This window comes from Pristiophorus japonicus, chromosome 12, assembly GCF_044704955.1.
Source record: "Pristiophorus japonicus isolate sPriJap1 chromosome 12, sPriJap1.hap1, whole genome shotgun sequence".
Classification (NCBI taxonomy): domain Eukaryota; kingdom Metazoa; phylum Chordata; class Chondrichthyes; family Pristiophoridae; genus Pristiophorus; species Pristiophorus japonicus.
The window spans coordinates 71,773,110-71,790,183 of record NC_091988.1 but is presented as its reverse complement, the minus strand read 5'-3'; the positions used below and the strand labels follow the sequence as shown (position 1 = coordinate 71,790,183).

The window sequence follows — 17,074 nt, the reverse complement described above, 5'->3', positions numbered from 1 at the left end:
TTAAATATATTCAGTGACTTGGCCTCCACAGCCTTCTGTGGTAAAGAATTCCACAGGTTCACCACCCTCTGAGTGAAAAAATTTCTCCTCATCTCCTAAATTTCCTACCCCATAGCCTGAGACTGTGACCCCTTGTTCTAGATTTCCAGCCAGGGGAAACATCCTCCCCGCATCCAGTCTATCCAACCCAGTTAGAATTTTATATTTTTCCATGAGATCCCCTCTCATTCTTCTAAACTCTAGTGAATACAGGCCTAGTCGACCCAATCTCTCTTCATACGACAGTCCTGCCATCCCAGGAATCAGTCTGGTGAACCTTCGCTGCACTCCTCTATAGCAAGTATATCTTTTCTTAGGTAAGGAGACCAAAACTCCACACAATACTTCAGGTGCACTCTCTCTAATGCAATCACATCTTTCCTGTAATGTGGTGACCAGAACTGCACGCAGTATTCCAGCTGTGGCCTAACTAATGTTTTATACAGTTGAAGCATAATCTCCCTGCTCTTGTATTCACTCCAAGGTCCCTTTGTTCCTCTACATTTCTCAGTGTCCTACCATTTAATGTGTATTCCCTTACCTGTTAGCCCTCCCCAAATGCATTACCTCACACTTCTCCAGATTGAATTCCATTTGCCACTGTTTTGCCCACCTGACCAGTACATTAATATCTTCCTGCAGACTACAGCTTTCTTTTTCATTGTCAAACACACAGCCGATTTTTGTTTTATCTGCAAACTTCTTAATCATATACCCTACCTTCAAGTCTAAATCATTGATATACACCACAAAAAGCAAGGGGCCTAGTACTGAGCCCTATGGAAGCCCATTGGAAATAGCCTTCCAGTCACAAAAACACCCATCAACCATTACCCTTTGCTTCCTGCCTCTGAACCAATTTTGGATCCAACTTGCCACTTTGCCCTGGAATGCCTGGGCTTTTACTTTCATGAACAGTCTGCCATGTGGGACTTTATCAAAAGCCTTGCAAAAATCCATAAACAGTAAATCAAATGCACTACCCTCATCTACTTTCCTTGTTACCTCCTGAAAAAATTCAATCAATTTAGTCAGATACGACCTTCCCTTAACAAATCCATGCTGACTGTCCTTGATTAATCCATGTCTTTCTGAATGAAGATTTATCCTGTCTCTCAGAATGTTCCCCAATAATTTTCCCACCACCGAGATTAGGCTGACTGGCCTGTAATTCCTCGGTCTATCCCTTTCTCCCTTTTTAAATGAAGGTTAGGACCACTGGGCTACAGACATCGTTACAGCCTTGGACCAAACATGGACTAAAGAGCTGAATTCCAGAGGTGATTTGAGAGAGGCTGCCCTTGACATCAAGACAGCATTTGACCAAGTGTGGCATCAAGGAGCCCTAGTAAAACTGAAGTCAATGGGAATCAGGGGAAAACTCTCCACTGGCTAGAGCCATACCGAGCACAAAGGAAGATGGTTATAGAATCATAGAAATTTACAGCATGGAAGGAGGCCATTCAACCCACCGTGTCCGTGCCGGATGGAAAAGAGCTATCCAGCCTAATCCCACTTTCCAGCTCTTGGTCCATAGCCCTGTAGGTTACAGCACTTCAAGTGCACATCCACGTACTTTTTAAACGCGATGAGCATTTCTGCCACTACCATCCTTTCAGACAGTGAGTTCCAGACCCTCACCACCCTCTGGGTGAAGAAATTTCCCCTCATATCCCCTCTAAACCTCCTACCAATTACTTTAAATCTTTGCGCCCTGGTTGTTGACCCCTCTGCTAAGGGAACTAGGTCCTTCCTATCCACTCTTTCTAGGCCCCTCTTAATTTTATACACCTCAATAAGGTCTCCCCTCAGCCTCCTCTGTTCCAAAGAAAACAAACCCAGCCTATAAAATCTTTCCTTATAGCTAAAATTCTCCAGTCCAAGCAACATCCTCGTAAATCTCCTCTGCACTCTAGTGCAATCATATCTTTCCTGTAATGTGGTGACCAGAACTGCATATAGTACTTTAGCTGTGGTCTAACCAATGTTTTATACGGTTCTAGCATAATGTCCCTGCTCTTGTATTCTGTGCCACGGCTAATAAAGGAAAGTATCCCGTAATACCTTCTTAACCACCTTATCTACCTGTCCTGCTACTTTCAGGGATCTGTTGGTCCCTTTGTTCCTCTACAACTCTCAGTGTCCTACCATTTATTGTGTATTCCCTTTCCTTGTTGCCCCTGCCCAAATGCATTACCTCACACTTCTCCGGATTGAATTCCATTTGCCACTTTTCTGCCCACCTGACCAGTCCATTGACATCTTCCTGTAGTCTACAACTTTCTTCCTCACTATCAACCACACGACCAATTTTTGTAACAATAATGATTGTGGTTTTTGGAGGTCAATCATCTCAGCCCCAGAACATCGCTGCAGGAGTTCCTCAGGGCAGTGTCCTAGGCCCGATCATCTTCAGCTGCTTCATCAATGACCTTCCCTCCATCATAAGGTCTGAAGTGGGGATGTTCGCTGATATTTGCACAGTGTTCAGTTCCATTCGCAACTCCTCAGATAATGAAGCTGTCCATAAGTGGCAAACAACATTCGTGCCACACAAGTGCCACACTATCTCCAACAAGCGAGAGTCTAAACACCACCCTTTGACATTCAATGGCAATACCATTGCCGAATTCCCCACCATCAACATCCTGGGTATCACCATTGACCAGAAACTTAACTGGACCAGCTACATAAATACTGTGGTAACAAGAGCGGGTCAGAGGCTGGGTAATGTGTGACGAGTGTCTCACCTCCTGACTCCCCAAAGCCTTTCCACCATCTACAAGGCACAAGTGTGATGGAATACTCACCACTTGTCTGGATGAGTGCAGCTCCAACAGCACTCAAGAAGATCGACACCATCCAGGACAAAGCAGCCCACTTAATTGGCACCCCATCCACCACCTTGAACATTCACTCCCTCCACCACCGGCGCACCGTGACTGCAGTGAGCACCATCTACAAGATGCACTGCAGCAACTCGCCAAGGCTTCTTCGACAGCACCTTCCAAACCCAAGACTTCTACCACCTAGAAGGACAAGGGCAGCAGGTGCATGGGAGCACCACCACCTCCACATTCCCGTCCAAACAACACCATCCTGACTTGGAAATATATCACCGTTCCTTCATCGTCGCTGTGTCAAAATCATAGAATCGTAGAAATTCACAGCATGGAAGGAGACCATTTCGGCCCATCATGTCCGTGCCGGCCGACAAGATCCAGCCTAATCCCACTTTCCAACTCTTGGTCCATGGCCCTGTAGGTTACGGCACTTCAGGTGCACATCTAAGTACTTTTTAAATATGGTGAGGGTTTCTGCCTCTACCAGCCTTTCAGGCAGTGAGTTCCAGACCCCCACCACCCTCTGGGTGAAGAAATTTCCTTCAAATCCCCTCTAAACCTCCCCCCAATTACTTTAAATCTGTGCCCACAGGTTGCTGACGTCTCTGCCAAGGGAAATAAGCCCTTGCTTTCCACTCTATCGAGGCCCCTCATAATGTTATACACCTCAATGAGGTCTCCCCTCAGCCTCCTCTGTTCCAAGGAAAACAAACCCCGCCTATCCAATCTGTCCTCATAGCTAAGATTCCCCATTCCTGGCAACGTCCTCGTAAATCTCCTCTGTGTCCTATCCAGTGCAAACACGTCCTTCCTGTAATGTGGTGACCAGAACTGCAAGCAGTACTCTAGCTGCGGCCTAACTAGTGTGTTATACAGTTCAAGCATAACCTCCCTGCTCTTGTATTCCATGCCTCGGCTAATAAAGGCAAGTATTCTGTATGCCTTCTTAACCACCTTATCTACCTGGCCTGCTACCTTCAGGGATCTGTGGACATGCACTCCCAGGTCCCTTTGTTCCTCTACACTTCTCAGTGTCCTACCATTTAATGTGTATTCCCTTATCTTGTTAGCCCTCCCGAAATGCATTATCTCACACTTCTCTAGATTAAATTCCATTTGCCACTGTTCTGCTCACCTGACCACTTGATCGATATCTTCCTGCAGTCCGCAGCTTTCTTCTTCATTATCAACTATACAGCCGATTTTAGTATCATCTGCAAACTTCTTAATCATACCCCCTATATTCAAGTCTAGATTATTGATGTATACCACAAAAAGCAAGGGACCTAGTACTGAGCCCTGCCGAACCCCACTGGAAACAGCCTTCCAGTTACAAAAATACCCATCAACCATTATCCTCTGCATCCTGCCTTTGAGCCAGTTTTGGATCCAACTTGCCACTTTGCCCTGGATCCCATGGGCTTTTACTTTCGTGACCCGTCTACCATGTGGAGCCTTATCGAAAGCTTTGCTAAAATCCAGATACACTACATCATACGCACTACCCTCATCGATCCTCCTTGTTACCTCCTCAAAAATTCAATCAAGTTCGTCAGACACAACCTCCCCTTAACAAATCCGTGCTGACTGTCCTTGATTAATCCGTGTCTTTCTAAATGAAATTTATCCTGTCCTTCAGGATTTTTTCCAATAATTTTCCCACCAGAGGTTAGGCTGACTGGCCTGTAGTTATTTGGTCTATCACTTTCTCCCTTCTTAAACAAGGGTACCACATTAGTAGTCCTCCAGTCCTCTGGCACCACACCTGTAGTCAGAGAGGATTGGAAAATGATGGTCAGAGCCTCTGCTATTTCCCCTTTTGCTTCACTTAATAGCCTGGGATACATTTCATCCGGGCCTGGGGACTTATTCACTTCCAGAGCTGCTAAACCCCATTAATACCTCCTCTCTCACTATGTTTATTCCATCTAATATTTCACACTCCTCCTCCCCAATAGCAATGTCTGCATCGCCCCTCTCTTCTGAAAACAGACGCAAAGTATTCATTAAGAACCATACCCACGTCTCCCGCCTGGAACTCCCTCCCTAACAGCACTGTGGGAGCACCATCACCACACGGACTGCAACGGTTCAAGAAGGCGGCTCACCACCACCTTCTCGGGGTAATTAGGGATGGACAATAAATGCTGGCTTTGCCAGCGACGCCCACATCCCATGAACGAATAGAAAAATACTACAGATCTCACCTTTTTAAAAAAAACCTTGCATATGTCCCTTCCTGCTCCTTCTATCCCCATCCCCCAATCGCTGCTCTGTGTGTGTGGCTGCCCCTTTTCCTCAGTAGAATGCCCCCCTGGAACATCTCACTGTGTTACAGAGCACGATGACAATTTAAAATTCTCATCCTTGTGTTCAAATCACTCCATGCCCCCTCCCTATCTCTGTTATCTCCTCCAGCCCTACAAACAGTACTGCGTACAGTTCTGGTCGCCATATTATAAAAAGGATATAGAGGCACTGGAGAGGGTGCAGGGAAGATTTACAAGGATGATACCAGAAATTCGAGGGTCTACAGATCAGGAAAGGATGGACAGGCTGGGTCTTTTTTCTCTTACAAAGAGAAGGCTGAGGAGTGACCTTATAGAGATCTTTAAAATGATGAAAGGATTTGATAGAGTGGATACAGAGAGAATGTTTCCACTTGTGGGGAAGAGCAAAACTAGAGGCCATCAATATAAGATAGTCACCAAGAATCCAATAGGGAATTCACAAGAAACTTCTTTACCCAGAGAGTGGTGAGAATGTGGAACTCGCTGCCACAGGGAGTGGTTGAGGCAAATAGTATCGATGCATTTAAGGGGAGGCTGGACAAACATCTGAGGGAGAAGGGAATAGAGGGTTATGCTGATAGATTTAGACGAGGAAAGATGGGAGGAGGCTCGAGTGGAGCATAAACGCCGGCATGGACTGATTGGGCCGAATTATCTGTTTCTGTGCCGTAAATCCTGTGTAATCCTATGTTCCCTCTAATTTTTTTATTGTTGTGTGTCGTCCCTTTAAATTTAATGTTGCCCACACCCTCTGCGATCTCTGCGCTCCTCCAATTCTGACCCCGTGCACATCCCCAATTTCCTTCCCTCCCCACCCCTCCTGCCCCACCACCATCGGTGGCTGTGCCTTCAGCTGCCTGGGCCCTAAGCTCTGGAACTCCCTCCCTAAACCTCTCCGCCTCTCCTCCTTTAAGATGCTCCTTTTGGTCGCCTGTCCTAATATCTTGGTGTCAAATTTTTTTTAAGGACATAAGATCATGAGAAATAAGAGGAGGAGTAGGCCCTGCGGCCAGGCCCCGGGGCAGCAACCGGCATCCATTAGCTGCACCGTGATGGCGATTCCCCCTCCCCACACCGCTGCTCCCACACCCCGCGCCCCCCCCCGCCCTCCCCATGACCTTCACCCAGCTCACTCGGTCAACACTTGTACATCACCAGAAGGAAGGTGACTTGGGCAAAGGTGGCAATGAAGAGAGCTCCCCAAAGGGAATGCTGGAGGATGTTTAGCCTGTGGTGTGATTGGATTCGCTAAAGGATTAAATTAAGAAACATAAGAATTAGGAGCAGTAGTCGGCCATAGGGCCCCTCGAGCCTGCTCCGCCATTCAATAAGATCATGGCTGAACTTCGACCTCAACTCCACTTTCCAGCTCGATCCCCATATCCCTTGATTCCCCTAGAGTCGAAAAATCTATCGATCTCTGTCTTGAATATACTCAAAGACTGAGCCTCCATAGCCCTCTGGAGTAGAGAATTCCAAAGATTCACCACCCTCTGAGTGAAGAAGTTTCTCCTCATCTCAGTCCTAAATGGCCGATCCCTTATCCTGAAACTGTGATCCCTGGTTCTAGACTCCCCAGCCCGGGGAAATATCCTCCCTGCATCTACCCAGTCAAGCCCTCTTAGAACTTTATACATTTCAATTAGCTTTTCTTTCGTACCACTTCTGTGAGGCACCTTGGGGATGTGTTTGTGACATGAAAGGCGCTAAATAAATGCAAATTGTTGTTCTTGAATAAACTCCAAGTACTGCGGCCGCACCGTGACTGACCGATGACTCTTTGCTTCCAGTGGATAAAACGTCTACTTCGATTATCCAGAGCTGCCCCCAGCCTCTCACCAGCCGCCTTTGCAGGAGGGTACCATACCCGATGTCGCTGGCGTTCCCGCCATTTCCACCGCTGGCTGGAAAACCCACAGCCCCCGGTCAGCCCGCTCTACCGGAGGATCCCCAGAACCGGTCAGCTGATTCTCCGCAGTTGCTAACGGCTTGTGAACTGTGCCGGGGGAGTGGGGGAGGGATATGTGGGAGGGGAGATCAGCAGGAGTGGGGTGTGGGAGTAGGAAGGGGAGGGGGTATTGGCGGGAGGTGGGAATAGGAGAGGGGTGGTGGGGTTGGGGAGAGCGGATGGTGAGTTGGCAGATACGGAGGAGGAGAGGGGCTGGGGAAAGGAAGGAGGAAGGGGCGAGGGGAGGAAGGGGTAAGGGGGCAGGGCGAGGAGGATGGGGAGAGTGGAGGAAGTGGCGAGGGGAATTAGGGGCGAGGGGGGTAGTGCGAGGGGAAGTGGTGAGGGGGAGGAAGGGGGGACGGGGAGGGGCGAGGGGGAGGAGGGGCAAGGGGGGCAGGGCAAAGGAAAGGGGCGAAGGCAAGGAGTGTGGAGACGAGGAGGGGCAAGGGTGAGGGGGAAGGTGGAAAGGTGGAGGATGGAGCGAGGAAGGGTCGGGGGGGGGCGGGATGAGGGGAAGGGGTGAGGGGGAGGGGGGAGCTGGGAAGGGTCGGGGGGCAGGGCGAGGGGAAGGGGTGAGGGTGAGGGGGGAGGGTGGAGGAGGGAGCGAGGAAGGGCCGGGGGGCAGGGCGAGGGGGAGAGGTGAGGGTGGAGGAGGGACAGGGCAAGGGGTGAGGGGGAGGGGCTAGGATGGAGGGGGTAGCGAGGAAGGGTCGGGGGGCAGGGCGAGGAAAAGGGTGAGGGAGACGGGGAGGGCGGAGGGAGGGGTGAGGAAGGGTCGGGGAGGGCAGGGCGAGGGGAAGGGGTGAGGAAGACGGGGAGGACGGAGGGAGGGGCGAGGAAGGATCAGGGGGCAGGGCGAGGGGGAGGGGGGAGGGTGGAGGCGGGAACGAGGAAGGGTCGGGCGGGCAGGGTGAGGGAGATGGGGAGGATGGAGGGAGGGGCGAGGAAGGGTCGGGGGGCAGGGCGAGGGGGAGGGTGGAGGAGGGAGCGAGGAAGGGTCGGGCGGGCAGGGTGAGGGGAAGGGGTGAGGGAGATGGGGAGGATGGAGGAAGGGGCGAGGAAGGGTCTGGGAGGGCAGGGTTCTTCCTTGGCCCTGATGGCTATCGAAGGCCAACCTTCTTGTTGTGTTTCCCCAGCATGTATGTTGTGGTGAGGGACACCTATGCTCCACCTAAGATGCCTGTGCCAACCCCACTGGAGGAGAGGCTGCTGAAGGAACGGTTCCCGAACTACAAGCTCCCGTTCACGAAGCACGGGCCCAGGCTGATTGAGAGGAAAGTCTACACCCCATCCACAACGACCACCTGTATCCCCTTGAAATGACCAGCTGAATGTCAGGTATGAAGTAAAGAGTGTTCAAATCCCTCCATGGCCTCCCCCCTCCCTATCTCTGTAACCTCTTCCAGCCCCACTATCCCCCGATTTCTATCGCTCCACCATTGGCGGCCGTGCCTTCAGCTGCCTGGGCCCTAAGCTACGGAATTCCCTCCCTAAACCTCTCTGTTTTGCAATCTTCCTTTGTATTAAGTACATCTCTCAAATTAGTGTTGTCTGCAAATTTTGAAATTGTACTTCTGATTCCCAAGTTCCGATCATTAATAGAAATTGTGAATGTAATGTTTGCACCTGTGAGTATGCTGACAGGTTTGTGGAGCTGTTGGTGCTCTCTACGCGGGAGTCCTCCCACTATTTATCGGGGACTTGGTCTGGAGGGTGGTGCACGGAGCAGTCCCGTGCAATAAATTTTTAAGTCGGTTCACGGGCTCCCAGGCCGCCTGCAATTTCTGCGGTCTGGAAGAGTCCGTGTTCCATGTTTTTATGGAATGTGCGAGGTTGCAGCCCCTGTTCCACTATTTAAAGGGGCTGCTCCTGAAATTCTGGTTGCACTTCAGTCCCACAATCCTGATCTCTGGGCACCCTGTGCGGAGGGGAGCGGGTAGGTCCGAGGGCCTCCTCGTAGGACTGCTCCTGGGCACGGCCAAGGGCGCCATCAGCCGGTCCAGGCAGCAGGCGGTCGAGGGGGTCGTTCAGCCCGACTGCCTGCCTCTCTTCCGCGCGTACATCCGCGCCAGGGTGTCCTTGGAGATGGAGCACACGGTGTCCATCGGTACGCTCGCGGCCTTCCGCGAGAGGTGGGCACCGGAGGGACTGGAGTGCATCATTACCCCCGGCAATCAAATTTTAATTTGATTTTATATGTTTTAAAGTCTAATTTATTTTAAATGCCAGTTTTAGTGTCCCCCTCCCCTTTTATAGGGGGCACTTGAAAAAAAATATGATTTAGTGCCCAAAAAAAAAGCACACAAAAAAGGCCCTGAAAAATGTTTGGAGTGTCCCCCAAATCGGGGGGCACTTGATTTAATGTTTATTTTGTCTCCCTCAAAAAGAGTTGTGGAGCTGTTGGTGCACGCTACACGGGAGTCCTCCCACTATTTATTGGGGACTTAGCCTGGAGGGTGGTGCACGGAGCAGTCCCGTGCAATAAATTTTTAAGTCGGTTCACGGGCTCCCAGGCTGCCTGCAATTTCCACGTTTTTATCGAATGTACGAGGTTGCAGCCCCTGTTCCATTATTTAAAGGGCTGCTCCTCAATTTCTGGTTGCACTTCAGTCCCACACTCCTGATCTTTGGGCATCCTGTGTGGAGGGGAGCGGGTAGGTCCGAGGGCCTCCTCGTAGGACTGCTCCTGGGCACGGCCAAGGGTGCCATCAGCCGGTCCAGGCAGCGGGCAGTTGAGGGGGTCGTTCAGCCCGACCGCCTGCCTCTCTTCCGTGGTTACATCCGAGCCAGGGTGTCCCTGGAGATGGAGTACGCGGTGCCCACCGGTACGCTCGCGGCCTTCCGCGAGAGGTGGGCGCTGGAGGGACTGGAGTACATCATCACCCCCGGCAACCAAATTTTAATTTGATTTTATATTTTGAAGTTTAATTTGTTTTAATTGCCAGGTTTTATTGTCCCCCTCCCCTTTTATAGGCGGCACTTGTAAATTATATGATTTTAATGCCCCAAAAAAAAATCACAAAAGGAAAAAAAAACACAAAAAAAAAACAACAAAAAAAGAGGGCAGTTATAAGTGTCTAGAGTGTCCCCCAGATCGGGGGGCACTCGATCTAATGTTTATTTTGTACCCCCCAAAAGAGTTGTGGAGTTGTTGGTGTCCACCGGTACACTCGCGCGAGAGATGGGCGCCGGAGGGACTGGAGTGCATCATCACCCCCAGCAACCAAATTTTAATTTGATTTATTCGGTTTGTTACTCATTGTGCCCCAAGGGAGGCACATTGTTAATTGTATGCTTCAAATAGTTGTAGAGCTGTTACATTGTGAATGGCTTAGCCAGTCACGTGATCTTCACAAGATTCAATAAAACCCCAGCCAGTTGGGTCAAGGCCACCCACAATGAGGTATGCAGTTGTGGATGAACTGGTAATGTGTAGTGTGATTGTTAAACCTTTGTTAATAAACCAACTAGTTCTTAATAGCAATATGTTGCTATGAATTCTTAAGCAAAGAACCCATGAAGCAAATACATTACAGTGAACAACAGTGATCCCAGCAGTGATCCCTGTGGAACACCACTTCCCACCTTTTGCCAGTCTGACCAGCTGCCCTTAACTCCTACTCTCTGTTTTCTATTTAGTCACCAGCTTACTATCCACTCTGCTGTCTGTCCCCTGACTCCACATGTCACTTTAGTCATGAGTCTACTGTGCAGTATCTTATCGCAGGCCTTTCGAAAATCCAAATATATTACACCTACTGCATTACCCTTGTCTACTCTTAATTCTTCAAAGAATTCAATAAGGTTCGTCAAGCATGACATTCCCTTTTGAAATCCGTGCAGACTATTATATATAGTCGCATCTATTTGCAACACCACATTTCTGATTGATCCCTTGGAGGATAAGACCAGATTTCTGATTGGTCCCCTTGGAAGACAAGGCACCCCTGGCAGTTTATCTGGAATGTGTAATTAGATCCTGACTGCCTAAGCAATCAAGTAATTTGCAATGTTTAATTCAAGCCATCCATTCTGACTGCCAGGCTCCAGACAGAGCTCACAGAAAACAAGCAGAACTTTCGCTCGCAGGTTAGGATCTTCTCCCTCTCCGCAAACAAGTTCCTGATCTTCCCTCCCCCCCCACCCCGGTTTCCTGACTTTCCCTCCCCAACATGTTCCTGACATTCCCCCCGCCCGACCATAGATAGAGCATTGTGTGTGTGGCACAGATTGTTAACAGGTTTATTGTGTATAAAATGAATAATGACTGTCCACTGCAATGATGTCATTTGCCCGAGCTTTCCGTGAAATCAGCCAGGTAGGGGGAGGAGGGGGAGAAAGTGGTGTGTGTGTAAAGGGGAAGGGGTTTGGAAGATCGTGATCTGTCTTACCGTCTGGATCACGTTCTCGGTCTCACCCCCTCCACCCCCTTCAGATCTGGAAACGTTCTTCCCCCGTCCCCACTGTGCTCTCCGTACTCTTTACCGACCCCCCCACCACTCGTGTTCTTGACCTCCGCCTACTCCTCCTCTCCCCCCCCAATTTTGTGATCTCCTCTCCCCCACCCCTCCGCTCCCTCCTCCTCTCCCCCCCAATCTCCTGATCTCCTCACCCCCCCAATCTCCTGATCTCCTCTCCCCCACCCCTCTGATCTCCTCTCCCCCCACCCCACCCCACCCCACCTCCCCAATCATCTCCTCGCTCTCCCAGTTCAATCTCCTCCCTCTCCAATCTCCTCGCTCCTCCCCTCCTCTCCCTCTCCCCCTCAACATTTCAATCTCCTCTCTCTCTCCACCCCCTCGCCCCCGGCCACCCATGGATCCTGACCTTCTCCGCACAGAGCCGAGGACAGCAGGATTCAGGCCGCAGCGACGGCACTGCTTGGTACCGAGCGCGTGCAGCCTTCGTATACCGCACGCCTGCGCAGAAGTTTACAACGGTCTCCGTGCAAACAAACAGTGATTATATTTCCAGTTTCTGGATGTTTTTCAATTACATCTTCGAGTAAAGTTTCCATTATCTGTCGATAAACTAATCAGGGTTCTGGGACATGTTCAATCTCCCTTTGTCAATACAGGAATCACACATAGCTGTCCGCCAGTCCTCTGGCACGATTCTCTTTTCTAATGAATTGCTGTATACAAGTAAACAGTGCCTCTGCTGTCTCTTCCTGACTGCTTTTAATATGATGATCCTACACACTGGCTCCAGTTCTGGCGATCTGTTATCGAAACCTTTCAGCCCCGGGTATCATTCTGCACTGCTCCCCCTCCAAGGCCAGTATATCCTCCCTGAGGTGCGGGCCCAGAACTGAGCCCAGTTACTCCAGCTGTGGCCTGACCAAAGCTCTGTACAACTGTTATGTAACTTCCACCCCACGAGATAACAGCCAGCGTTCCGTTACACTTTCAGATGACCTTTTGCACCAGTGCACTGGCTTTGGGGAGGCGTGACTGCCGACACAAGGGACTGAACGGGAAATAGCATCACTCCGACCCAAACTAAACTCAAACACTTCATTTGCTTTTCAGCTTCCTGCGGCTTGAGAGAAAGGCGCCAGATCTAGAATCGCCAGAGGCTGTGCAACGTGGAAAGTAAAACACTGCATCTATTTAATGATTGAAATAAAGGAGGCTCTCATTCAGTTTCACTTTCTTTACACGCGTGATTATTTTGCAGTTGTGAACCTGTTTTATTTTTAAATGGCTCCAAAACACTTTCTCATTTCAGGCACCCAGTATCAAACACTCCCAGGGCAGGTACAGCATGGGGTTAGATACAGAGGAAAGCTCCCTCTACACTGTCCCATCAAACACTCCCAGGGCAGGTACAGCATGGGTTAGATACAGAGGAAAGCTCCCTCTACACTGTCCCATCAAACACTCCCAGGGCAGGTACAGCACGGGTTAGATACAGAGTAAAGCTCCCTCTACACTGTCCCATCAAACACTCCCAGGGCAGGTACAGCACGGGGTTAGATACAGAGTAAAGCTCCCTCTACACTGTCCCATCAAACACTCCCAGGGCAGGTACAGCATGGGGTTAGATACAGAGTAAAGCTCCCTCTACACTTTACCAGCCTCAGACAACACCAGAACAGCAATTTTTCTATTTCCCACACCTTGGGTTTAACTGAGTGAGTGTGCCAATTAGAGCCAAGTTCCATGCGCACTGAGCAGTGGGCTGAGATTGCTAAACCCATTGCCCAGAGGGCCCTCACAGACAGCAGACAGCAGGGTCTCTCGACCCTTTAGCCTGGGCTGAATTTAAATCCAGGTCCCAGATATGAAAGGCCAGTTTCTGTTCCCTAGACTGATCCCTGGGATGAGAGGGCTATCTGGTGAGGAGTGATTGAGCAGATTGGGCCTATACTCTCTGGAGTTTAGAAGAATGAGAGGCGATCTCATTGAAACATAAGATTCTGAGGGGGATTGACAGTAGATGCTGAATGGTTGTTTCCCCTGGCTGTGGAGTATAGAACCAGGGATCACAGTCTCAGGATAAGGGTTCGGCCATTTAGGACTGAGATGAGGAGGAATTTCTTCACTCAGAAGGGTTGTGAATCTTTACAATTCTCTATGCCAGAGGGCTGTGGATGCTGAATTGTTGAGTATATTCAAGGCTGCGATCGACAGATTTTTGGACTCTAGGGGAATCGAGGGATATGGGGATCAGGCGGGAAAGTGGAATTGAGGTCGATGATCAGCCATGATCCTATTGCATGGTGGAGCAGGCTCGAGGGGCCGTATGGCCTACTCCTGCTCCTAATTCTTGTGTTCGCTTCAAGTGCGTGTCTGTGTGTTTACATCCACGTGCACAGACGCACTCAACCATGTCAGCCATGGCTCAGTGGGTAGCACTCTAGGCTCTGAGCCAGAAGGTTGTGCATTCAAGTACCACTCCAGAGACTTGAGCAAAAAGATCCAGGCTGACACTCTAGTGCAGTACTGAGGGAGCACTGCACTGTTGGAGGGGCAGTACTGAAGGAGCGCTGCACTGTCGGAGTGGCAGTACTGAGGGAGTGCTGCACTGTCGGAGGGGCAGTACTAAGGGAGCGCTGCGCTGTTGGAAGGGCAGTACTAAGGGAGCGCTGCGCTGTTGGAGGGGCAGTATTGAGGGAGCGCTCCACTGTCGGAGGGGCAGTATTGAGGGAGCGCTGCACTGTCGGAGGGGCAGTATTGAGGGAGCGCTCCACTGTCGGAGGGGCAGTATTGAGGATGTGCTGCACTGTCAGAGGGGCAGTATTGAGGGAGTGCTGCACTGTCGGAGGGGCAGTATTGAGGGAGTGCTGCACTGTCGGAGGTGCCGTCTTTCAGCTGAGATATTAAACCCAAATCCCGTCGGCTTTCTCAGGTGGACATAAAAGATCCCATGGCACTATTTTCAAAATTATGAGGGGTCTAGAAAGAGTAGATAGAGGGAAACTGTTCTCATTGGCGCAAGGGTCAAGAACCAGAGGACACAGATTTAAGATGATTGGGAGTAGAACCAAAGGTGACAGAAGAACAAAGTTTTTAACGCAGCGAGTGGTTAGGATCTGGAACGCACTGCCTGAAAGGGTGGTGGAGGCAGACTCAAAACAGGGTTGGATAAGTACCTGAAGGAGAGAAATTTTTAGGGCTACGGAGAAAGGGCGGGGGAGTGGGACTGGCTGAAGTGCTCTTGCGGAGAGCCGGCACGGGCCTGACGGGCTGAATGACTTCCTTCTGTGCTGTAACCATTCTATGATTCTATTTTGACGAAGAGCAGGGGCATTCTCCCCGGTGTCCTGGGCCAATATTTATCCCTAAATCAACATCGCTAAAACAGATTATCTGGTCATTATCACGTTGCTGTCTACAGGGGTTGGCCAGACCACCAGACTGACCCTGAGATGGAGAGATTGTGGGATCTTGCTGTGCGCACATTGGCTGCCATGTTTACCACTTTACAACAGTGACCACACTTCAAAATTTACTTCATTGGCTGTAAAGTGCTTTGGGACATCCACTGCTGGTGAAAGGCGCTATGGAAATGCAAGTCTTTCTTTTCTTTTTTGCACATGGAACAGAGGTGGCTGAGGAGAGACCTTATTGAGGTGTATAAAATTATAAAATTAAAGTGGACAGGAAGATCTATTTCTCTTAGCAGAGGGTCAACAACCAGGGGGCATAGATTTAAAGTAATTCGCAGGAGGTTTAGAGGGGATTTGAGGGGAAATGTCTTCATGCAGAGGGTGGTGGGGGTCTGGAACTCACTGCCTGAAAGGATGGTAGAGGCAGAAACCCTCACCACATTTAAAAAGTACTTGGATGTGCACCTGAAGTGTCGTAACCTACAGGGCTACGGACCAAGAGCTGGAAAGTGGATTAGGCTGGGTAGGTCTCGGTCGGCCGGTGCGGACACAATGGGCCGAAATGGCCTTCATCCGTGCTGTAAATTTCTATGATTCTATGTATGTACCTGTATATGCGTGTGCACACGTCTGTCCTCCAACTGCAGGCAACACAGAGTGGATAAAGAATGTAAAATGTAAAGTAGGAACCTAGCTGAGCCCCATTAAAAAGATCATTAATATATGGACTGAATTTTGAATGAAAACCCTGTGTTTCAGTCGCCCTGCTCTCTAACCCGAGCTTGGTGTGTGTGTAAGGTGTGGAAAATCTTGGTCACTTCCTGGATTAGTCGGTTCCACACAGTGACGTGTGGCCAACCCACCTGTGGAAATACGTCACAGTGTTCCACTGCTGTTAGTAAATCTATGAAAAAACAGCTGATTGATGTAACCAGAAGCACGATAGAAAGACTGAGAAAAGAATTTGCATTTCTATAGCGCCTTTCACGACCTCAGGATGTCCCAAAGCGCTTTACAGCCAATGCAGCACGTTTTTGGAGTGTAGTCATTGTTGTAATGCAGGAAACGCAGCAGCCAATTTGCCAATTTCCGTGCCTAAACCTCTCCGCCTCCCTACCTCACATTCCTCCTTCAAGACGCTCCTTAAAACCTACCTCTTTGACCAAGCTTTCGGACACCTGCCCTAATGTATCCTTGTGCGGTACGGTGTTAAATTTTTTGTTGCATAATACTCCCGTGAAGCGCCTTGGGACATTTCACTACGTTAAAGTCACTATAAAAATACAAGTTGTTGTTGCTGATGTAGAGAGTTTTAGGGAGGGAATTCTAGAGCTTGGGGCCCAGGCAGCTGAAGGCACGGTCGCCAATGGTGGAGCTAGTGAAATCGGGGATCCTCAAGTGGGCAGAATTGGAGGAGTGCAGAGATCTCGGGGGGATGGGGGGGCAGTGTGGGGGTGAGGGGTGGTATATTAATTCATGGGATGTGGGTGTCACTGGCAAGGCCCATCAGTTATTGCCCATCCCGATCCCTAATTGCCCTTGAGAAGGTGGTGGTGAGCTGCCTTCTTGAATCGCTGCAGTCTGTGTGGTGAAGGTGCTCCCACAGTGCTGTTGGGGAGTGAGTTCCAGGGTTTTGACCCAGCGACGATGAAGGAACGGCCGATATATTTCCAAGTCAGGATGGTGTGTGACTTGGAGGGGAACGTGGAGGCGGTGGTGTTCTCATGCACCTGCTGCCCTTGTCCTTCTAGGTTGTAGAGGTCGCGGGTTTGGGAGGTGCTGCCGAAGAAGCCTTGCCGCGTTGCTGCAGTGCATCTTGGGTTGTGAGGCTGGAGGAGATTACAGAGATAGGGAGGGGCGAGGCCATGGAAGGATTCGAAAACAAGGATGAGAATTTTAAAATCGAGGAGCTGTCAGACCGGGAGCAGCTAAAACACTGACAGCTGGAACGTTTGATGATACGTGAATCAGAAACAAGCATTCGTTGATTTTTCTTGATGCCCAAGGACTGACAGTAAAACTTGGCTGCAGACCTGGTTACTGTGATTAATTATTTACCATTACTTGTATCATGTTCACTGACAGTCGCTTTATCTGGATCAGATCGTTAAACAAGGCC

General features: G+C 49.9%; 1 protein-coding gene across 1 annotated transcript in view; it reads left to right on the top strand.

Annotated features, from left to right (window-relative positions):
- The window catches only part of LOC139276780 (uncharacterized), a 158,503-nt gene extending 145,755 nt beyond the window's left edge, over positions 1-12,748 (top strand). Inside the window, exons 21-23 of the mRNA XM_070894784.1 lie at positions 6,964-7,132; positions 8,258-8,459; positions 12,653-12,748. Coding sequence (XP_070750885.1) covers positions 6,964-7,132; positions 8,258-8,444 — 356 coding nt within the window. The 3' untranslated portion in view covers positions 8,445-8,459; positions 12,653-12,748. The remainder of the gene's footprint in view (positions 1-6,963; positions 7,133-8,257; positions 8,460-12,652) is intronic.
- The last annotated feature ends 4,326 nt before the right edge of the window (positions 12,749-17,074 follow it).